At 46.3% G+C, this 24024-nt stretch overlaps 1 protein-coding gene across 2 annotated transcripts; it reads right to left on the minus strand.

Annotated features, from left to right (window-relative positions):
* Positions 1 to 1324: 1324 nt before the first annotated feature.
* LOC109737501 (ubiquitin carboxyl-terminal hydrolase 2) lies at positions 1325 to 6785 on the minus strand. 2 transcript variants are annotated; one of them, XM_040397991.2, is made up of 4 exons: positions 6616 to 6785; positions 4247 to 6189; positions 2743 to 3733; positions 1325 to 1852 (listed from the first exon to the last, which is right to left on the minus strand). In XM_040397991.2, exons 2-4 carry the CDS (start codon positions 6168 to 6170, stop codon positions 1591 to 1593), a joined length of 3177 nt encoding a protein of 1058 aa, XP_040253925.2. In that variant the 5' UTR covers positions 6171 to 6189; positions 6616 to 6785; the 3' UTR covers positions 1325 to 1590. The 2 variants fall into 2 exon arrangements, with proteins under 2 accessions (XP_040253925.2, XP_073358874.1); XM_073502773.1 differs by having other exon boundaries at positions 4247 to 6182; positions 6616 to 6743.
* Positions 6786 to 24024: the final 17239 nt, after the last annotated feature.

The raw sequence follows: 24024 nt of genomic DNA on the forward strand, positions 1-24024 counted from the left end.
GAGTAGTGGCCACTAACAATGTGCTTCCAAAGAATGTCATCCTCCACGAGACTGTCCAATTGGAAGTCGTAGATGAGGGACCAAAGGCCCTTTCGAGCTTGTTAACATTGTGGATCGTGCTTGAGGGGCAATTAGCGGTGTAATGAAGAACAACACCTGAGAGGTTAACACCGACTTGACGAGGTTGGTGCTTTCGATGGTGGTGATGTTTTATCCCTCCCACGGGACAAGCTTCTTGGCCACCTTGTCCACCAAGAATTGGAAGTGATGGAGAGTGGGAGATCCAAATACGTGGTCTTTCTCTGTCGGGCTATGGCGGAGGCGGACGGCGAGGGAAGAGGGATGCAGAGAGGGAGAGAAGTGGATGGGCTTGGGCTGACCATGCGGAGAGGGAGGAATCGGATGTGGCTAGGGTTGGGGGTTGTCGTCCGGCTTAAATAGCCGGACTTTGGCCCTCGGGCGGTGAGTCTGAGCGGCGCCACGCGGTGTTCACATCCTCACTAGAGAAGATGCCCGTCGAACTGTTGGGTTTTCGGGTGATTTCGTGTGGAACCCGGTCGTCAATTCGACGTGGCAGACGCGCCGGGCCGCCCCATATTCGCCCCAGATTTGAGCTGGATATGAGAGATGCCGGTCAGCCCCTACGTTTGAGACCGGTTTAAGGTGTCTGTGTGGGCCGTTTCTTTTTACACTAGGTCGCTCGTCCTAGTGTTTGAGACCGGCTTGAGGCGTCTGGCCATAGATGTGCGTAGAAGGTTAGCTCGAGTTCAAGTGCTTAGAGTTTAGGCTGTGACCCAGTGTCTAGATGCATTGAGGGTCCTTTTAACTGGCTGTGCTGCACAGAAACTTCTAAGTAAATTGCTGTGCCTTAATACAGCACTGTAGCATTGGAATTTTTTTATCAAATCCTGAAAATGTATACCCTTATTCAGAAATTTTACAAATATTACCCCATCGTCCACTTGTAGAACGAAGAGAGACAGCGTTCCTATGTTGGTCGACAAGGTCTTCTAACGGCCGAAAATGCCGATCCACCACCGGAGACATCTCTTCGTTCTCCACACGACCGAAGAGCTGGATTTTATTTTCCCGTGGACATAGACCTACTATACTCGCTACTCCGACACACATAATCCACGCATCCAGAAGAAGAGGCTGAGAACAATCATCAACTGTTATCTGAAGGTGTTATTAATTGGAGAATACTACCCATCACAACAATATTCAAAGGGATATGCTCCATGTTTTCCACTGTCCTACACAGTCAATGTTGTTCTTTTTCTCGATAAGGAGTCAATGTTGTTGTAACAAAACAGATCCAGTGTTCTTTTTTTTCACAAAAAAATGAGTTTCTCATGGACAGAAAAATGGTTATGTTCACCGCAAAAAAAGAAAAATGGTATGAACAGTGTGAACAGACCATCAGACCTGCAATCTACATGCTGCAACCGATGCAAAGTCCTGCAATGACTCAGCTAAAGCAACAAAATTGGACGTGATGACTACGCTGTGTATCTATCTACACTTGGCAATTGCCATGCTTGCTAATCTCAAACTTGAGCATCCTTTCTCGTTGTCCATCTGGTCTGGTTAGTTGGTGGGTAGGCTCACAGATATGCCTCGGCCATCCATCCTCTCATAGAAAAGCATGTACGCCTCGCACCCGAGAACTTCTTCTAGAGGGACTTCCTTGATGTCGCGATCGGTTGCGCAAACCCATGAGGAAGAACCACTGCTCTGCTGCTTGCGACCTGCCCTCACATAAGCAACGTAGTGCCCTACATTCAAGGCGTGGCCATGGTGCTCAATGACACCGACTAGGCGATAGCTGGAGTTACCTTTGTCCTCGGAACTGAAGAGTAGAAAAAAGTAATAAACAGTTAGACCAGGTGCAAGGAAACTGAAGATTAAGCTGGAGTACCAACAATGCAATGCCTTTCTTCAAACAACAAACTGGATATTTGTTAACAAGAAAGCTCTATCAGATTAACAAAACAATATGGTGTATCTCAAGTGACTGATTACGTATTTACTAATCATAACTCTTAGAAATAAAGGCTCATACTAATACTCAACAGGCCATTCAAAGATGTTAGGTTTGTATATATATAAATAATATAACATCCATCCAATTGCAATTCTAAAACCAGAACTATACTTAACAATCCAAACTTCAAACAGATTTTATACACTACACCCAGGTGATGATAATATAATCATAACTTGGTCAGTGATACTGATACACTGCCAAGGTGAATAGAGTTTGTGCTCGACGGCCTCGACATCAGATACATATTCCAATATGGTATCCTATACCAAAAATGAAAAACTAACAGTTTTAATCAATGGCACAGGGTTCTGGTCCATATCAGGCTATCAGTACACACTCAAATTAAGCTGATACCTTCAGACAATTCAATTAAGCTTGCAATTATCACATCCTGACAAGTACGAAATGCTAGTCTGAACCCAGAAAAAAATTGTAGTCTGAACCTGAACCTATAAAATAGTTTACAAGATTGCATATAACTTCCTGAAGTCTGACATATTTTTTGTGTTTAAAACCTTCATTTTTGTAACCTGCAATGCCGGTTTTTGCAGAGAAGGAATACTCTTAAAGCTTTTGTAGAAGCAAACTATGAAACAAAATAGTTACTGGATTTCTAAAGGTAGGAACTTAACGGAACAGGCATAAAAGAACAACCTTAGAAATTGCTGTGTAGAATTATCAGAAGTCGGTACCTGGGGTCCATGAACGGTTCTACATGAAGAATCTCCTTAAAGCTCACATGTCCTCTCGTTTTAGAAAGAGCATTGGTGAATCTCTTCAGTTGAATGGTTAGTACAGGTGGCAGCTTAGTAACCAATTGTATTTGAAAACCACCAGTCCCATGTTTCTGCTCACTTTGGTTTTCTTCCGCTTGTTGTGCACTATGATCATCCAGCTTTACCTGCTTCCCACTGCCTTCGCTGGTATCCTGACTATCCTGGGTACTCAACAGGTCAGTCTGTTTATGAGTTGGAAAGGAACTAGGTGCAGCTTCCTGACTTTCAGGTTTTCTATTGGTAGTGCAGCAAGAGGCCGAGTTCTTTTCATCATAGCTCATCCCTGAAGTGATTTCTTCACGAACTCTGTTCTCAGAAAGAATAACTTGATGATGTGCATCTGAACCATGTGGTTGTCTACTTGGAGAAGTACATTCTACCAACAAGCTATTCAAATCATTAGATCGCTCACTTGGGCATGTTTTCCTGTCTGATAGTTCAGTCTGGTCTCCTTCAACTGTTGGATTTACATTGGTACTTGCTATCATCGGTTGACCATTTTCACTTCCATTTGTTCTCGGCAGCTCAACAACCTTGGAACAGTTACCACATTTCCATCCCATTGGACAATAGCAAAGAAGTGTCAAGCAGTCCTCGAGCGATGCAACAGAGTTCATATGTACTGCCTCATCATCAGTAATATCACTGCTCTGAGCTCTCCCCTTGTCTTCTGTAGTAGGTTCTACTGAGTAAGTGCTCTCCTTGGCTTCTATATCAACAAGTGGAGGTGGACCAGTATTTTTTGGACTGTGAGGATCTACTATTGATTCATCCATTCCTTCAGTGTCATCAAACAAGTTAGGAATGAAATCAAGAGCTTTTATTGGCACTTCAATGATCTCTCGTGGGACATCATTCTTCTGAGTCTGCAAACGACCGTGTGCAACATCCTCCACTTTAGTAGAATCTGCAGATTCAAGCATACAGGGATTTAGCTTTATCTGCATTAGCAAGATCATGCAACCAGAAACCCTCATCCTTTGCATATTTTTAGAATCTTTAACCACCACATTCTAAGGTCTCTTTTCTCGACAATAACCATACACGCTTAAGTTAACCAACCATTTTAGAGCAACACTTATTTTATGAAGGTAAGGACTCAAGACCCTGAGTTATCTTCAAATGTCAATTCGAACTACTACACTATAGCATACACTTTTGCCATAATAAGACTGTTGAAATATCCAGCCCAATTTTTCGTAGCCACCCCGAAGGCTTTGCTGCTACTTCTTTATTCCATATGTAGAATGGCATCAACAATTTTCTCTGCTTAGCTATCACCAGAGCTCCATTTCCAAAAGTGTCATCTGTTCCCGTGTTCAGAAAAATAGCTAGCTTGTATTAGATCTCACTATTCCACACCTGCGGGCCTGTTCCACATTCTATGTTTTAAGTTAGCTAGAGGAGCACATAGACTTACCAACTTGTGAAGGCTTGGGTATTTTCTCCATGGCCTCATCTCCAAATTCTGAACCAGGAAACTGAGAATCACAGCCTTCAGCAATTGTTTGAATCTTTTCTCCATCAGTCTTGTCGGTTTGTTGGAATAGTTCCTTACGAGTCTTCGTCGGAGATCCACCGCTTCTGGTCATTGGTGGTAACGTAACACTTCTGGCTGGACAATCCTTTGATGGCAGTGCCAGTTGGAGCTCATCGAATTGCAGATCCAAAACTGAATTAGTTGAGCAACTTATGCAGTATAAGGTCTGACGCAGCCAGCCCCCGAAAATGGAATTGCCAATTGGACGAAACTCTGCACCCCCATGCAATTTGTTTAGGTCCTTCGTCTCCTCCTCCAAAGCAGTGCGCAAAGATGTAAGAAACTCTTGGCTGTCCTGCATATAAGAGCCCTTGAACTGTGGATTAAACACCCGCATACCTTCCAATAGCATCTCTGGATCCAGCGCGTGCCTGGCATCATTTGTGCTGCTTGTCTCCACAAATAATTGCTTCAGGTGCAGACCAATGCTCCCCAGCCGAGCACCCGGTCCTAAAATCGTTGTCCTCAGCTCACCGAGCGCAAGGAGGCACTGAAGCAGTGCATTCATGTAGCATGTGTTTCCAAGATTCGGCAACCCTCTGATAACACAGCCATTCCCATTAGCATACCCAGACGCATCATTGCCGGTCACTATTGCCCACGAATCCTTTGCATAACTCTCGGGCACCGTTCCCCACACATCCCATCCATTGCTGGCCCACATTGCCCGCTCAACCCTTTTATTTCTGGCCAGAGCTGCCCACTCATCATCGCTCAGCTTGTCCTGACCGAGCTTCAGAACGTGCCCACACTCGAAGCAGTAGCCCTTATACGGTTCATCGTACCACAGAGCAACCCAATGGTAGTCCCTGGTGGCGTGCAAGCGGGCGTGTCCCTGCGGATTTTCCATGCCCCCCTTCTCCCCGGTGCAGAATGTAGAGGTGCACTCCGTGCACACCATGAACCTAGCAGCAGCTCCCCTCCAGGTGCAGGTGGTCGTGCACAGGAAATGCTCGCACTCTGGGAGCTTCTCGGCGGTCTTGATATCAAGCACCATATCATCCAGCTCCTCCCTGTCCTTGAACAAGTGCTCGCACGACCCGATGTCGTATGTGCAGTCGCTGGTCTCCTCCGCTTCCCCAGTCGATGGCGACTCGCTCAACAACACAGGTGCCTTGGACGCAGGCAGGTCCAGGTGCGGGTATTTCTGCGTGTTCTCAGGGTTCTGCGGGTTCTTGCCCCCCGTCTCGCACCCATCCTTTGCAATGCCGGACACCGATCCCCAGCCATCCTTTGCAACGCTATCCCCCAGTCCTTGCTGATCCTTTTTGTTTCTGGCCGCCACTGCATAGTCATCTTCGCTCCGGTCACTGAGCCTCATACCGCGCGCACACAAGAAGCAGTATCCCAAATTCGGTTCATCGCACCACTGAGCAACCCAATGCGTGTTCTCGCCGGCGTGCCAGAGGGCATGCTCCTGCGGACTTTCCCTGTTCACCGGCCACCCAGAGCAGAAGAATCTGGAGCAGTCTATGCACTTCATCATCCCTTCGTTGCCCTTCCAGGTCGTCTTGCACTTACTAAGATGGCACGTCCGGCGCACCTCCAGCTGCTCCGTGAGATAATACACGTGCATATCCAGGAGTTCGCGGTCCAAGCGTATGTGCTCGCACCGCCCGCCGTCGCCGATACTGTCGCTGCTGGTCCCCGCCTCCGCTTCCCCGGACGATGGCCACTCGTCGCTCGACTCCGTCGGAGACGCAGGCGCGTCGCTGCATCCAGGACCAGCCAGCGGGTCCAGGCGCGGGGATTTCTGCGGGCTGTCGGACGCCTCCTCCGCCCTCTCCCTCTTCTCCTCTACCATCACGCCTGTCGCCTGGAAACTAGGAAACAACGAGAATGAGTCAAGTGAATTCTGAACCCCCAAACCAGAACCGTACGGACTAGAGTTAGCAGCGCCTGAAGCAAAAATCCTGAAGAATCGGAGAACGAGAAAAAACTTCACCAACAAGTCGAGAAGAGATCCAACATTCCGCTAGCGAGGCATCAAGAGGTTCGCAACATACGGTGGAAAAGCAACCGAGAACGCCAGCGAGGCGGAGGACAAGGAAAACCTCCCCCGTCAACACACGAAGAATCCGAGCATTGCGGCGGAGAAACACGCAAGAGCGGCGCCGCGGATCCGATTCGGGGACCGAGAGAGAAACCCACCGGTCCACCGACACCACGCGATTAAGCAAGCAAGCAAGCACGCGCGCACCCAGCGACTCGGCGGAGCGGGATTCGGGGGAGAAGGAGGCGGGCCTTACCAGGAGACGGCGAGGGAGAGGGCCTCGGAGGAGGAAACCGAGCAGCCGGGGGAGGCGTCCGCGACGAGGCCGAGAGAAGGTGGAGGAGGAGGAGGGAGGTGGGGAGGAGCGGGAGGCGGTTTCGCTGGTCGGGGACGGTGGCGGGCGCCGGGGCGGGTTTGTTGGGCTGGCTGAGGAACTGTTGCGGCCGTGCGTGCCGAATGCTATGCTTGGGGGTTTGTTGACGGCGCTAATCCTCTCCTTCTACGAAGATCACGAGTCCGCGAATGCGTGTGGCAGCGGGCCAGGCCCGCTGGGCCTAGTTCCGGAGACCCATGTCCAGCTTGATCTCCAAAAATAAAATGAGCCAACTTTTCTCAAATTAAGTAAATAATAATGAGCCAATTGTTTGACAAAAAAATAGTGAGCCACTTTCTTACACTAGAAAAATTAATGAGCAAAATCTTTCTCGAGAGATTTAGCGAGTGAATCTTTTTCTTCTTGTTGTTGCATGTATAAACGCAACCGACATCACACCATAAAAATGCCCCACATAGATTTAGGCGCCGGAGATGAACTCCAAGCGTGAATAGCGATGGCGATATGTACAAGACATCGGAATTTGGTGGCGGAGGTACGGTTCTGAGGAACCACAATGAAAGCTTCATAGCAGGAGTGTGCCATCTTTTTTCCTTCGGTTGCCGATCCAGAGCTAGCAGAACCGCTCGCTTGTCGTCGTGCAATCAAACGCCATGGAAATCAATGTGAGGAGGCTAGTGTTGGAGACTGATTCTCCGGCGGGGGGGGGGGGGGGGGGGGGGGGGGGTTGTGATACGTAAGATAACTGATCAAGTTAAGGATCTGTCTGCATACGGGCATGTGGTTCAGAAAATCAAAACATTACTTCAAACTCTTGATGATTTTGAGGTGGGCTTGGTGCGTCGCTTTGTGAATAGCGCATCACATGTAATGGCAAGGGAAGGTTGCACTAAAAAACTTTTCTTGAACAACAGAAGGCGTAGGAAGCGCCAAACTTTTTATTCGGCTCGATAGCAATGTACAACATGGATTACAAAGCCCTGAAACTGAAAATTAGAAAGAGGAGAAACTATAGGGTAGGTCATATCCTTGTGAGCTGAAGCAAAGCAACATATGTCAGGTTCAACATGTGACCTAAGAAACTGATGAACTACATTATGAGCAATTCCATTTATCTCTCTTGAAATATGAAAGATCTAAAGAGTAGAACAAGTCAACTAAAGTTTTCCTGATAGTCCAAGGAGTAGAAGCCTTTGAAATTCTCCCATTCACCGCAACCGAACCCAAGGAAAGGCAGTATGTAAGAAACGTGGGTTGGGTAATGTGAAGAGGTGTGTTGGTGATGGATGTGGATGCCTCGAGCTGCACATTTACTTCATATTGATCCCGCGACAAAGGAAGATAAACTCCAACACCGGTAGTTGATCATCCCTGAGATAAACCTGGAACATTTTTACATTTAAAAGTTGCATCCGAATAAAATTTGGGCCCTGCAATACAAAGATCAGATTTAAGTGTTTGACCCTGCAAAGGAATTTGGATAGTAGGAGTTTAAAGAAGGATTGGAGCATGAGGCTGGAAGTGATGAGAATTATTAATAAGATCACAAGGCTCAAGAGACAAAGCATTTGTTGCAATATTAACATAGCCCTAGTAGGAAACCCTAACAGGAATAGTTAGTCAGTGGCGCAGCATGAAAATTGGACACTGATGCTATTTTCATCAAGTACTACTAGCGTCGGATCGGAGCATGTAACTAATACGGTATAGTTAGTGGCGTTGAAAATCTGGTGGATGTCCGTAGTGCGCGGCGCCCACCAGTCTAGCCAATCAGGAAGTAGTACAATCGCTGGAAAAGGAACACGCGGGTAGTACTTATGATACTACGGGCATGGGACGAAGTTTGGTTTGAATTTAGTGGGGTCGGCCCATGTGATCAGCGCCACAACTTAATGAAGCTCCAAACATCCACCTGATGCCCTGCAAGACATACAAGGCTATGTAGCACTTTCTGGAAGTATCTCAATTAGTCATCATCCAAACGAAGAGCAGAGAAGAGTATTTATATTAGCGCTTCTGTCACACATAAGGTGTCACAATTCTTATGTGAAGTAACTACTTGTGATTCTGCAAATATTGTTACTATCCTGGTGGACAAATAAACAAGAGCGATAAGAACAATAGGCTTGTAGTAACAACAATAAAAACACTTGAAAGTAAATAACATAGAGTTGTGTTTCCTGCAATGGAGAAATCAGGCACAGAGAGATTTCATTTCATGGTATACATCGAGTTTGCCAGTGCGACGGTAATACCAATTACCTTGTATCATGTTTGTAGTGTTTTATATGTTTGTTCTGTAGGCGGATCACCCTAAGGTCATGGAACTCCTCCTAGCGGGATTACATTCCACTCTATGGTCCTGCTTCGTTGTTGCCACGTGTGGTCGTCTCTACAATTAAAGTCCTCAGACCGAAACCAAGCAGTAATTTTAATGGATCATCATTATCTCATATTGTCTTTGGTCCTCATAGATGTCTCCACCTGTTACGTCAGAGGTCACAGATTTCCTAAACAATATGTGTTAATTGTGTAGTTCTTGAGATCATGTTGCCTAGGCCCTTAAGTTGGACAACACACATAGAGTTCACCAAAGTATACCAACGTACTAGACAGATCATAAGACTACAAACACAAATGATGACATATAGATCAAGCACAAGTGAATCTTACCACTCACCTACATCTCCCACGCCTAGGTTACTCATGCATCATAAGAGAATAGCCAATCACACAAGAGATTGAACCCGTGAAAACCATACTGATAATACAGTGAAGATCCACAATAAGATGAAATGAATAATTCAAATAGCCTTGATCTCCAGATGAATAATAACAGAGTTTACAACTTGTTCTTACAACTTGGAATTCCTCTTACAATAGTGAAGGATGAGAATGATGATGAAGATGGAATGACCAAAACTAGGAAGATCCCGGAAGGTTCTTCGGACCTCTCCCTTCTTTGTTATGGAAGTGGTGGTGGCGGCTAGGGTTCTCTCCTCCCCTGGGTGCCTTCACGAAAGTGTCTTGTATAGACTTGGTGGGACTCCTAGCACTTCATACGACCACCCATGCGAGCGGTTGCACTTGCATGGAAGGCCGTCCTTTGCTCTGCTGCGCTAGATGGCTTGGCTCTCCACATGGAAATTGCTCGAATTGACTTGATTTGTAGTAATCCCCCTTGCTCTCCTTCCATAAATGATATTTTCTACCAAACAATGGAAAAATGGATTTCCTTCTCTTTTGAAGGATTAGCGTTAGAAATAACAGAGAAGTGGCAAGAATCCGGTGAAAACCAAATAGGAATCACTTGAAAATGATCACAAATTCTCGAGCCATTAACTCCCCCAAGCTTAACACTTGCTCGGCAAATAATAAATCATAAGACTGAAAGGGATCTTGACATGGCTAGGAAGAAGTTTTACCAGCTCGAGAAGATATGATATATCCATCGTCACTTATCTTGCAATTTCAGTTAAGAGAATATTTGCATTTGAATAGCTCATTGCCTAGCCACGTATAGTCTCCTACACTAGTTATAATTTCTCAAACCAAAATTTTCGTTGTTAACCAAGTGCTAGGCAGGCAAAAATGTTCCTCTCAATAGAATGGATTTTCTTTTAGAATCTTTATAAAACAAATGCAACTAGGGAGTTTCGGAAGAGAAGAAAGCAAAGAACTCAAACATTTCATTCACACCCACAAGTATCTCCTAGTCAGGACTCTCAAGCACTTCTCTCAATCATTATTCTTTGGAACTTCAATCTTTGGTGACGGCGTTATGCCAAAATTTACTAAATGCAATGGGGTTCCGTTGTGGCGGAATTTTGTGCACTATGGATCAAGAAGGGTTGTCTCTTTTGAGCTCAGCGATCAGTGCTCTTATTTACCCCATACACACTTCTTTGGAGAAGATCGATCATTTACCACTCAATCTCCAAATTCGTGACGGTGTTGCAGTTATGTGAGTTATCGCAACATATAGCAATGAGACATAAAGCCAGTAAGAAGTTGGAGCTGCATGATTTTAGTATCGAGAGCAAATTTTGGCATAACCTCAATCACTTGAAATATTCATTCCTCCAAATAACTCTATTGATCGGTCTTATCAAGACATTCAAATTTAGTACTATGGAGTTGAATTGCTTGAGTGCTAGTTCTGTTAAAAAATCCGAGCCCCTAAGTTCTTTAGAATTTCTTTTTAGAGCAAAATCATGCTTCATAGCAAGGTTTCACTAGTAAATTTGAAGTTGGGAGTTATGACTAAATGATATTCAACTTATGAGGGGAACAAAACTCAAGTGCAACAAGCCAAATGAAGATACTTTCTTAAAAAAAATTGCGAGAAAATGGATTATGCATATATTATACCTTCTCACGTTGGTTCACTTCTTCTCCGTAGTCAAAGCTCCACTTCGTTTTCTTCATTTCCAACTTGCTAGTGGTGAACAAATCTGTAGGCTTGAATAAAGAAAGATACAAAAGAAGAGAATTCCAACAAGACAAGAGTAAAGTTTGCTCTTCAAATTTATTATGCAAACTGAAAATAAACATGCTAACAAAAGAAAAGGAAGAAAAATAAAATATCCATGCATGGATAACTAGGGGACGAGCTCCCTCAAGCTTATTCTCTTGGCCCACTCTCTAGTCCATGTCCTCATCATCGTGGCCACTCAGAGCAGTATGAGGCCATTGCATCTGAGATGGACCACTAGAGGACTGACCTCCCAGCTAGGGTGTGGCTGCTAGAAAGTGAAAATAGAATGCATACCCATTAACTAGGTGGATGTTGTTGTTAGTCTCATGGAGGTCTGTACGGATCCCTCCAACTTGTTGTTGCAGCTGCTGAAACTCTACCCTAGGCACGTAGTCAATACCCTACCCGTAGTCTACATGCGGAGCATACTGGGGTGGATTTCCACACGCATTCTGATACGTCTCCAATGTATCTATAATTTATGAAGTATTCATGCTATTATATCATCTGTTTTGGATGTTTATGGGCCTTACTAAACACTTTTATATTATTTTGGGGACTAACCTATTAACCGGAGGCCCCGCCCAAATTGTTGTTTTCTTGCCTATTTCAGTGTTTCGAAGAAAAGGAATATCAAACGGAGTCCAAATGGAATGAAACCTTCGGGAGCGTGATTTTTGGAACGAACGTGATCTAGGAGGCTTGGAGTTGAAGTCAGGGAAGCTTCGAGGTGGCCACGAGGCAGGGTGGCGCACCTGCCCCCCTGGGCGCGCCCCCACCCTCGTGGTCCCCTCGTGGCTCCCCTTACCGACTTCTTTCGCCTATATATATATATCCATATACCCTAAAAACATCGGGGAACAGAAGAGATCGGGAGTTCCGCCGCCGCAAGCCTCTGTAGCCACCAAAAACCAATCGGGACCCTGTTCCGGCACCCTGCCGGAGGGGTGATCCCTCACCGGTGGCCATCTTCATCATCCCGGCGCTCTCCATGACGAGGAGGGAGTAGTTCACCCTCGGGGCTGAGGGTACATACCAGTAGCTATGTGTTTGATCTTTCTCTCTCGTGCTCTTGATTTGGCACGATCTTGATGTGTCGCGAGCTTTGCTATTATAGTTGGATCTTATGATGTTTCTCCCCCTCTACTCTCTTGTAATGGATTGAGTTTCCCCTTTGAAGTTATCTTATCGGATTGAGTCTTTAAGGATTTGAGAACACTTGATGTATGTCTTGCATGTGTGTATCTGTGGTGACAATGGGTTATCACGTGATTCACTTGATGTATGTTTTGGTGATCAACTTGCGGGTTCCGTGACCTCGTGAACTTATGCATAGGGGTTGGCACACGTTTTCGTCTTGACTCTCCAGTAGAAACTTTGGGGCACTCTTTGAAGTACTTTGTGTTGGTTTGAATAGATGAATCTGAGATTGTGTGATGCATATCGTATAATCATACCCACGGATACTTGTGGTGACATTGGAGTATCTAGGTGACATTAGGGTTTTGGTTGATATGTGTCTTAAGGTGTTATTCTAGTACGAACTCTATGATAGATTGAACGGAAAGAATAGCTTCGTGTTATTTTACTACGGACTCTTGAATAGATCGATCCGAAAGAATAACTTTGAGGTGGTTTCGTACCCTACAATAATCTCTTCGTTTGTTCTCCGTTATTAGTGACTTTGGAGTGACTCTTTGTTGCATGTTGAGGGAGTGTTATATGATCCAATTATGTTATTATTGTTGAGAGAACTTGCACTAGTGAAAGTATGAACCCTAGGCCTTGTTTCAAAGCATTGCAATACCGTTTACACTCACTTTTATCATTAGTTACCTTGCTGTTTTTATAATTTTTGATTACAAAAACCTATATCTACCATCCATATTGCACTTGTATCACCATCTCTTCGCCGAACTAGTGCACCTATACAATTACCATTGTATTGGGTGTGTTGGGGACACAAGAGACTCTTTGTTATTTGGTTGCAGGGTTGTTTGAGAGAGACCATCTTCATCCTACACCTCCCACGGATTGATAAACCTTAGGTCATCCACTTGAGGGAAATTTGCTACCACTACAAAAAAAATACACTTCCGTGATGATACGTGTTTGTCACAGTAGGTCGCGTTTTTTGTCATGCATGTACATCCATGACAAATTTATGACAGAATCAAGATAGTCATACCTGTGCTGTCGTAGAAGTGTTCCATGACATTACCAAAATTATCATCACGGAAGTGTCCACTTCCATGACGATAAATCGCGCGTCACAGAAGTGCTTTCGTCAAGGGTGACCGACACGTGGCATCCACCGTAACGGAACGCCGTTAAGCTATCGGGTCGGGTTTTGGATCCGATAACCCGTTAACAGCCCCGACCAATGGGGATTTTCCACGTGTAAAATCATCATTGGCTGGAGGAAACACGTGTCGGCTCATCATTGGGACAGATGTCATCCACTCATTGGACAGAAGGCGCCTATGATACGTCGACACGTGGCACGGCCCAACAGAGGCCCATTCCTGTGAAAAGGCCGGCCCGTTTGACTTGGTCAAAAGGTGGCGGCCGGCCCATGGAAAGCCTGTTAACGGCCTGTTCGCATATAGCCCATTTACAGCCCGCTAACCCAAGGCCCATTACGCCCTATCCAAATTAGGCCCAGTAGCGTCATCTGGGCCATCCAATATGATTCCAGCCCGTTTTCACTTCTGGCCCATGTATGGCCCATGACGTCTTTCGGCCCATATGAGGCCCTATGTAACTCTTGGCCTATTAACGGCCCGTGGTGAAACTGGCCCGTAATGAACAGTGTATCACTTTACACCCATTAACGGCCCATGGTGAAACTGGCCCGTAATGAACAGTGTATCACTTTATACCCATTAACAGCCCGTTATTCCGTTGGGCCGTTTCCAGCCCATGTTATCTTTCGGCCTTCTCAGAGCCCATTTATTCTTGGGCTCATTTCCAGCATTCGTTTACTTACGGCCCGTTACTGTAATTTTCTTCTTGTGGGCCAAATTCAGCCCGTGGTTACAGTCGGCCCGTTTGTGGTCCGTTAATACATTGGACCGTTTTCATAGCGTCATCAAATACGGCCTATTAACGATGGCCCGTTATGGTCGGCCCATGAATGGACGATTCCAACTCTAGCCCGTTTACGACCATAATGCGGTCTGTTTGGCCCATGTTTGGCCAATCGATTATACGGCCCGTATAAGGCCCATTGATGATACGGCCCGCAGAAGGCCCATTGTTTCTACGGCCCATAGAAGGCCCATTGTTTCTATGTCTCGTAGAAGGCCCACTGTTTCTACGGCCAGTAGGAGGCCCAGTGTCACTACAGTAAATATTAGCCCATGGTTATTGTGGCCTAGTTTTAAAAACTAGGTTATTGCAGCCACTAGCTAACCGCGGAAAAAGAACTGCAATGACTACAAGCAAACAAATAAACAAGACAACAAGGAAATAAATAAGCAAGCAACTAACGCTAGGCTATCACGGCTATTACACATATTACATCCACTGGGCATCAAAGTTCGCCACCAGTGCAAATATAGGGAACAAAGCAGCATATCATATACACTGGTTGTCAAAGTTGGCGACCAGCGCAAATAAACGCCGCAGCAAAACAAATCCAGAACTGAAACGACTTCAGAAGATCTCAAGAAACAATATCCTGGGTACCCATAATGCTGGCAAGATGCTTAGCAAGCTTATTAACTTTCTCTTGTTTGGCGCTTAAATCCTCCAGCGCTTGCTGTTGCACCAGAAAATATGCATCTGAATTCTGCAGGGACTTCCTCAGTCCTTCAGCTTCCTATCGCAGCACATCCGATCGATGTCTTTCAACTTGAAGTTGAGACTCAAGAAGACGAACTGATTCAGGCAGCGAGTTCGAAGAGCTTGTGCCAGCAGTAGTGGCCAGTAACTCGAACACTACATCAAGACAGGACTTTTGGGTTCCCTCACTGTCGTCAAGATAGTTTTTATCAGCTTTCTTGGAGACCAACAGGGATGTCTCACTATCTTGAACCTTATCTGCATTACTTCCTTTACCATTGGATAACGCGGTACTGTTCTCCAATATTTTGTCCGCATTCTAATAGAGAAACAAGCAGACACATCACATGTTTACCATGTTGTATATGAAACTCATTTTGGTAAATGAGTTCAGTAGTAAAGTGGACAGGATAACAGCATGAAACAAACATATATCTATGTACCATGGTCACTTTATGGTCTATATCATTCTAGTTTTTGTTGCCAAATCAAGATAGAGACACAGTTCAAATAATATTTGTTCAAGACAAAGCAGAATAGACAGAATATAAGTGTGGGTAACTATAGAGCAATAACAACACTTGTAATGTGCATGACATGAGAACATAACTGTTTATTCAATTGAAACTGAAATCAACATAGAGCAGGTTACAACAGCAAACCAGTTAAAGAAACAGGTTTAAAACATACTTGTTGCGCCATTGGAGTTTCAATTCCATCCTTCAAATTTGAAAATAGTTGGTATGAGTAAATACAGTAATGCAAGAGCAAAGGAGTATGAACCATAGCTACAGAACCTGACCTGAGAACAAATCTTCTTCTCCTTTAAGCGTTGAGTTGGGATTCGGAGTGGTGGTCCTCGTGCTTTGGGCACTGCAGTTCCCTTACTAACTGCTCGTGTTTGGGTGCTCTGTGGTGGAGACGGTGCTGTGTCAACTGGAACTGGGTTACTATCTGCCGGGGTTGGGGTTAGAAGGGGTGTAGCTGGTTCTCTGTCCAACTGGGTAGGGGTACAATCTGCGAGAGTCTGGGTTATGTGTGGTGGATCTGGTCCTTGGGCAAGTACAACCATGGTTCTATCTGCATCAACTGGTAGCACTATCTTTTCTGAAGACCGTGTTGTTACTCCCTTAGATACTGCCATCACGCTCTCCAATTCAAATGGCTGATAAACAAGAAAAGTAATTGAAAGTATAGACATTGTATGATAGACAGGTGCAATGGATAGTGGGGAATAAAAGAGGGCATGAAATAATTCATATTTATGTTGTTTAACCAAACAGGATAGCATGACACAATTTCACATATATGATGGCTAACTAAACAGCATAGCATGACACAATTTCACATTATGATGGCTAACTAAAAAAGATGGAAAGACATAGTTCAAAATATGAGACTATGTAAACAGGATGACATGACATAACTATATAATGTGTTTATTAAATAGGTTGGCATGCCATAATTCACATACATTCACGGATAGAATGCCATAATTCAAAATATGATGACTGTAAACACTAAACAGGATGAGATGATATAACTATATGATGTCTTTATTAAATGGGTTGCCATGCCATAATTCAGATAGATGATGTGTATGTACTATGTAAACATGATGGCATGATATAATTCAAATATATGATTTATATAGTAAGCAAGTAAGCAGATGGCAATCCATATATGATGTAAAAACTAAGCAATGCAAGACAACATGCATGACATGGGTAATATAACCCTGCCAAGTTTGAGCATAGACCCCAGGGGGGAAATAAGACTGGTCATCAGTCTCTGAATCCTCCTCTGAGGAGCTCTCTGTAACCAGCAAGATGTCTGCTTCAGCAGGTAGCATTGTCTACTCTGAATACCTTGTTTTCACTCCAGATACTTCCATCACCGCTTCAAATGGCCGATGCACAGGAAGAGTAGTTGAATATACAAACGTTGTCGACAAATGGAACACGTAATACAAAAAAATGATAGCATGATATAATTCACATACATGATGATTGGCTAATGTCGGAGTAAATGGCCACGGGTAGCCCAACCGACTACCCCTGGTTCTTCAGAAAAATTATCAGGCCTTTGGGCCTTCAAGCACTCCAGGCATTCGGGCCGCCTTCCCTGGCCGGCTACCTCTGAAGCCGACTCCCGGAAGGCGACCCTGCCTCAGCAACCCCTCCCCAGGACGATTACAGGGTGGCCGACTCCAAGAAGCCGGCCAAGAAGGACGCCGACTCCAAAGAGCCGGCCAAGACCACAACCACTCCAAGCCACTCCCACATAACGGCGACAAGACGGGGTGTGGCCACAGTGCGGCCCACTACCCCCGAAGCCCGAGGCGGGCATGGCTACAGGAGGCCGTACGCGGCGGCCGTCTCCCGTGCGGCTCGGCACTGTAGCCATGCCAGCCTCGACGTCATCCACGACCGACTCCTGTACGGCCCAAGGGCGGCGGGCCCCTTCAGCCAGAGAGAGGCGCGAAGACGGCCCGGCCTCTCCCAGTCGGCCAAGGGCATAGCCGGCCCCCAGAAGCCGGCTACTCCCTTCCTCGAAGCAGGAGCCCCATTAAGGAGACAAGACGAGGTAAGGCTACAGTGAGAGCCCCCGAGGCGGCCCACTGTAGCCACGCTTACCTCGACAAAGCCCTCGTCATCAGAGGCGAGGCTACAGTAAGCAGCCGCCGACAAGGCCCTAGGCGGTGGGGCCGGCCTGTCGACCAAGGAGCCGGCAGCCGGCGGGACCCACCAGCCGGCGGGACCCAATTGCCGGCGGAGAAGCCGGCAAGCGTAGACACTGACGGCTGGGACCAACTCCTAGTCGGATTACCATTGTACCCCCGGGGGGTAGGCCTATATAAACCCCCCGGAGCACCCATGCAAAGGGTTGGCCTCTGAGCATAGTTGGCTTCCAAGCATAGCACACACACCATAGATAGAGGGAAGCAAGAGCTAGCCTTGTTCTTCTTCCCCCTTGATCCCAAACAGCTCTAGGAGCGATTGTAGCTACCCTTTCTCGATCTAGTGATCATGCGGAGACCCCGCAGAGCAGGACTAGGGGTGTTATCTCCTCGGAGAGCCCCGAACCTGGGTAAGATCCGCCGGCGTGCATGTCTTCGCCTCATCTCGTTTCCGGGCACCGGCGACGTTTTATTGGCTCCCATAATGATAAGCCATCCCTTGGCATATGTCGCACCAACCACCCGACAGCTAAACAGCATGGCATTGCATAATTCACATATATAATGCCTTTGCAACAAGATAGCATTGTATAATTCACATATATAATGTCTTGCAACAAGATGGCAATGCATAATTCACATATATGGTAATTAGACACTGAACAGGTGGCATTCACACAAAGCATGTCTAAACTAATCAAATGACATAGCAATGCGAGACACCATACGCACGATATGAGCAACATAACCCTGCCAAGTTAGAGCATACACCTCAGGGGGGGAATAGGACTGGTCATCTGTCTCTGAATTCTCCTCTGAGGAGCTATCCGTAACCAGCGAGATATGCGCTTCGTCAGATAGCATAGTCTGCTCTGAAGACCTTGTTTTCACTCCAGAATTTGCCATCACCATGTCAAATGGCTGATGCGCACGAAGAGCAGTTGAATGTATTAACATTGTTGACAAATGTAATATGTAACGGGAAAAAAAGGATGGCCTGATATAATTTACATATAAGATGACTGGCTAAGCAGGATGGCATTGCAAAATTCACATATATGATGCCTGGCTAAACAAGATGGCGTTGCATAATTCACATAAACGACGAATAAACTAAACAGCTGGCATTCGCACAAAGGATGTCTAAACTAAGCAGATGACATATTTGATGTATAAAGTAAGCAATGCAAGACACCATATGCATGATATAACCAACATCAGCATGCCAAGTTAGAGCGAAGACCTCAGGGGGTAAATAGGAGTTGTCTTCTCCTTCTGAATCCCCCTCAGATTAGATATCTTCCTCTCGATTACAATCCGAAATGCATGGAGGGGGGCTGCCTTTGCGCCTACCATGGAGCGACATCTGCATGAAATTTTATTGCCACGCAAGGCTCGTCTCTTTTGCTGTACATGTTCAGTTCCATTGTTTACAATAAATGTCATGCATAGGAATAAAACATAGTGAGATTATGTAAGGAGTGCATGCAGAAATCCAGAGTGATGGTAGCAACCTGTGGATAGACCCAAAACCAATAATAGCAGGCAGATAATGGCTTCAGTTAAAAAATACAGATAATGGCTTCTTTACTGTTTGTTTCCCACCCAACATGAAACTCATAGTAGACACCGGAGATTAACCAGATAGTAGATAGATACTATTGATAGCGGCCCCGATATGTACCCCACAACCATTTAAAAACTCAAGTTTGACCATTAGTTTGGAGCTGACTCAGAGTCTAATCAGTGAACAGGACAATAAAGTAGCATGTAATATTAAGTGATGCATAACGTAAGCAGACACGAAAGAGTGTGACCTCTCTTGCGGACCCGTGTAGTCCTCGAGGTCATCTGCTCGGTTGATGATGGTAATGCAGTTTTCATGGCTGCCAGCGGCGGGGAAGAAGATCTGAGGCGGCAAAAGACAGTATGGAGGGCGGATCCCTGCTATGCTGGACCCTTCTGTCGTTGGAGCAGCTGAGTTGGGGTGGACGACGGCGCAGCAGGAGCGGGACAAACCACGCAAGGTTTTCTTTGACAACTATCTGTAAGAGAAGTAATTCTGTAAGGGCTCGTTTGAATTGGAGGATTCCAACAATGCAGGGATAGGAAATAGACAGGAATAGGATAGGAATGCACGTGCAAAACAGAGAATTTAAAAACACAGGATTTCTGCCAATCTGGGTGTTTGATTCACAACAATTGGAAGATCACAGGATGCAAAGAAGCATGGTGAGATTAAGTCAAACCACAAGAAAATGTACGGTTATAATGCTATTATGCTACTATCTCTTAGTCTTGTGCTTCATGAATAGGAATTTGAAAAGGAGGACAAGTGAAAATTAAAATTCCTACGTTTTTTCTTTCAAGGAGACACTAAAGGAACAAATCCGTGTGCTCAGTGGACAATATATATAACATGTAGAGTAAAAAACAGATGCAACAAGTGTACAACCTCTTTGGCGAAGCCATGTCGATCTCAGCGTGATTGGGTTGGCCGGTGAGGATGCTCCGGCTGACTTTGCTGTCGGAGGAGGGGAAGAAGATCTTAGGCGTCTGGAGATGGAGCCCGAGGTACTGCTCCGCTGTGATGGAGGGTTTCGTCGTTGGAGCAGCTCCGGTGAGTTGTACGACGCCAAGGCTGAAGCAGGACAAGAGAGACAACGAACAACGTTAACCTGTGTGGAATTCTAATAGCATCTCCAATACATGACGTAAAATACATAACCACAAAGTGCTAGATGTAAAATACATCAGCCGCTCATCTCTGAACTTAACTGTCGAAACTGAACTTAACTGTCGAAACTGAACTTAACTGTCGAAACTGAATTTTGCTGTCGAAACTGAACACACTAGCAAGGTGAGGCTACACGTCGGTCGACTGACTTTTTCATCTTTGGTCAGTCGATTTTGCAGCCGTTGGATACGAAATCAAGGGCCTACGGTTCATCTTCAACCTCCACCCCCCTGAGCCGCCAGCCACCACCGGCCAAACAGCAGCCCCCCGCGCCGCCCCGCCCGCCCCGAAAACACTCCCCACCACCGGTCCGCCGCCGCCCCAGCCATCCCTCTAGGCCCCCCAGTGCCGAGCTTTTTCTCCGGCGATCCCCACGCCACCGCCCCGCCAACGCCCCGCCAACGCCGGCGACCACCGCCCCCATCCTGAAGCCTAAGATAGATAGTGGGGTACCTCTCCGGCGAGCCCCCCTCCCCGCTGCGGCTGGTTCTTCCTTCACCCCGGCGAGCCCCCCCACCCCCTGAAAATCGACTGACCCAAAAGTCGATTCAGTCGACTGAAGTGTAGCTAAATCGGAGCAGCATCGCAAGCAAGAGCAAGAGCGAGAGCAGCGCGAGCAAGAGCAATAGCAAGATCAGACCAGGCAGGGGACCGAGAGCAAGAGCAGAGCAGCAGCACGAGCGAGAGCTAAAGCAGTAGCAGCTCCTACTGATGTGGACGTCGCCGCCGAGGGAGCGACGCCGTGGAGGAAGTGGCCGGCGATGCCGCTGTGGATGGAGCCGCGCCGTGTCGGCTCGGGACCGAGCGCCGGCAGCACCGTGAGATCGAATCAAGAAGAAAATGCGGCGATTAGTGTACAACCTCTTTGGTGGCGCCGATTAGGCCGCAGCTTCATCCGAGGAAACGGTGATGATGATGCTCTTCCGGTGGTGCAGGTGAAGACGGCGGTGTGGGAATGGAGGTGGCGCGAAAGACGAGGGGAACGTCGGGGCAGCTCCTTGGAGGTGGAGGACGGGGTGGCTGAGCCGGCGGGACGATGAGATCGACGACGGATCCTCATCCGGTACGGTGGATGAGGGACGTCGAGGTGTTGCTGTGGACGACGTCGTCGGGGAAGAGGCTCCGGCTGGGTGGCGGACGGAGCAGGGTGTGGGGTTTCGTCGCGGGTTTTCGCGGCCTCGGTGTACGAATGGGTGGGCGGATGGGATGGCAGTGGGGAACCATGGCTTAGAGACGCGCTTGTCCGAAATGTGGGGTAAGTTACGAAAGTACCCCCACCGATTTGAGGCGGTTCTTTCGGTTCAGGGGCACCACAGGCATTTCGCGTGTCGGGATTTCACAGGAGGTGGGAGTTTTCGCGCGCGTTGTAATTTCGGAATAGCAAGGCGCGGGTTGAGATGGAGGGAGTTGTCGGAGCACAACGAGACAAAGATATATCTTAAATATTTCGGGCTAACAAGGCGCGGGTTGAAATTTCCGGACAAGCCTAACGTGTACTGTACCAAATCAATGCGCACTACAAATGTCATTCAAAACTTTGAATTCATGTTATGTTCAATTAAAATATTTCGCTACGTGTATAATGCATGCAACCTACTACTCAAATGAACGTTTTAGTGCATTCCAAACGTATATACTACCGCTTCAATATGAACTAAATTTGAATTCGTTTGTCTATTTGAATAAGATCTACAGTAATGATTGTTGTGAAGTCAAAGCATTTGAATTCGTTTCTCTGTTTTAATAAGATCTACAGTCATCATTATTTTCAAGTTAAACCATCGTTTGTGTATTATCTTCACAGCACACCACATCATTAGTCTCGAGTTACATATGAACTATGTGTACTATATGAACTCGAACTAGATTTTTTTGAATCCACTTTATTTTGATTTCAAATCACATTACATTTCTAGCTCTAGCTAGATCTTCATAATATAAACCATGTCTCATATGTATAATGTGTTTATCACATTATGTATGGTGCCCCGCCCCCTACGCCTACAAGTATTTAGATGTGAGTTGCAAACACCACACATTACCACAAATTCAAATAAAATGTGAGAATGTTCGATATATAGTATTGTTTAGATTGTTCGATATTTAGTTGTAAGCTGCAAACGCCACACATTATCACAAATTCAAATAAAATGTGAGATTGTTTGATGTATAGTATGGTTTAGATTGTTCGGCATTTAGCTGTGAGTTGCAAACGCCATGCATTATCACATTATGGTATAACATGTGCACAGCACGTGTATCACCGCTATATTCATGCATGCAATGTTTAAAACACTATGATCTCCTATTCAAATATATGAATCCGCTTTCATATCAAATTATGATCTTTGTTAGTCTCTTACACCCACACAATCCTCTAACCTTTGTAGCTACCACTAACTTTCTCTCGTGCATGCACACGCCCTCCTCGCCCTCCCCCTCCCTCGGCATTCTATCCACCGGGCACATTGATTTTTCTCTTTAGGTCGTTCTCCCAGAGTCTCCACAACTCCTTTCCGACACACACCGATCGATAAACCTCTCCAGCGATGCCCGCCTACAACATACACACACCCCTTCAATCTCCTCCTTTATGTGTCCTTGCCTTGTGTCTCTCATACGGTCAGACACACGTGTAAACTCTTGCCCCTCTTTTCATCGATCTCACAACCGCACACTCCTCCCCCTATCTAGCTAGTAGTTGGGCCTCTCGCACCACATCCTAGCTCCATTCTCTCTGTCTATCCGTCTCGCTGGGCCTTATTTGCCTCTAACAAATGGACGTACACCGACCGATCTCTCGCTATACATATAGCTAGCTAGGTCCTTATAACTCGTTTTTACCCACACGTTAAGCGATCTACCTCATTAGTTGCGTCTCTCCCTTCCTCCGACAAACAACAATTGATCTACCGATCTAGTTAGGTTTGCTTACCAAACACATGGTTCCCCGTCATCATCCATGGATGCGTCCCGACAGATCTATCACGCACAGGCACACACAGAAACACATCCCCACTCTTATTGATAACATTGCAGTTCCACCCTCAGTTTGTCTAGTAGGCCTCTCCCACCATCTTCGAGAAGCAACTCCATCACCCATCCAGCACTCTACCCCTCTCCCTCCCTCTCCCTCCCTCTCTCTCCTCTCTCTCTCTCTCTCTGTCCCATCATATTTCCCGTCCTTCAGTTATGTATGGATGTCGACCGATCTCCCTCAAGACATAGCTGGGTCTCTCCTTCTCAACACATATACGACTCGTTCTACCTCTATAGTTAGGCCTCTGCCTACCCCTCCCCCACCCCCTCCCCCACACACACCGATACATCGAGCGCTCTAGTCATGTCTCCCTGCCACACACAAACTTGACATGTGCCCTCTAACATTCCGGTAGGCCAGTCGCCCTATATCTTTGACTTGCACACACACACAATTTCGATGGCTCTCTTCATCGATCTCGCACCCACCCACTTGATCCTCTCTTCGACTCTATCGATAGCTATGACCCCTCCCTCTCTTCTCGTGGATTGCCCGACCCTCTATGTATGATATGGATAGGCCTCCATTTCACACACATTGCATGCAAAATTTTGTTTGAGATGTCATCGACACATATTCCCACAAATAATTCACGAAATCAACCCCCCACC

Source organism: Aegilops tauschii, chromosome 7 (genome assembly GCF_002575655.3).
Source record: "Aegilops tauschii subsp. strangulata cultivar AL8/78 chromosome 7, Aet v6.0, whole genome shotgun sequence".
NCBI classification, from domain to species: domain Eukaryota; kingdom Viridiplantae; phylum Streptophyta; class Magnoliopsida; order Poales; family Poaceae; genus Aegilops; species Aegilops tauschii.

What these genes read in the sequence shown, in the direction of transcription:
- LOC109737501 (XM_040397991.2), bottom strand. Translation starts at nt 6,170, where the DNA reads ATGGTAGAGGAGAAGAGGGAGAGGGCGGAGGAGGCGTCCGACAGCCCG. An exon ending in ACCCAAGCCTTCACAAGTTG is followed by an intron (nt 3,734 to 4,246) that starts GTAAGTCTATGT and finishes TTGAATCTGCAG; the next exon opens with ATTCTACTAAAGTGGAGGAT. An exon ending in GAACCGTTCATGGACCCCAG is followed by an intron (nt 1,853 to 2,742) that starts GTACCGACTTCT and finishes TCTACTCTTCAG; the next exon opens with TTCCGAGGACAAAGGTAACT.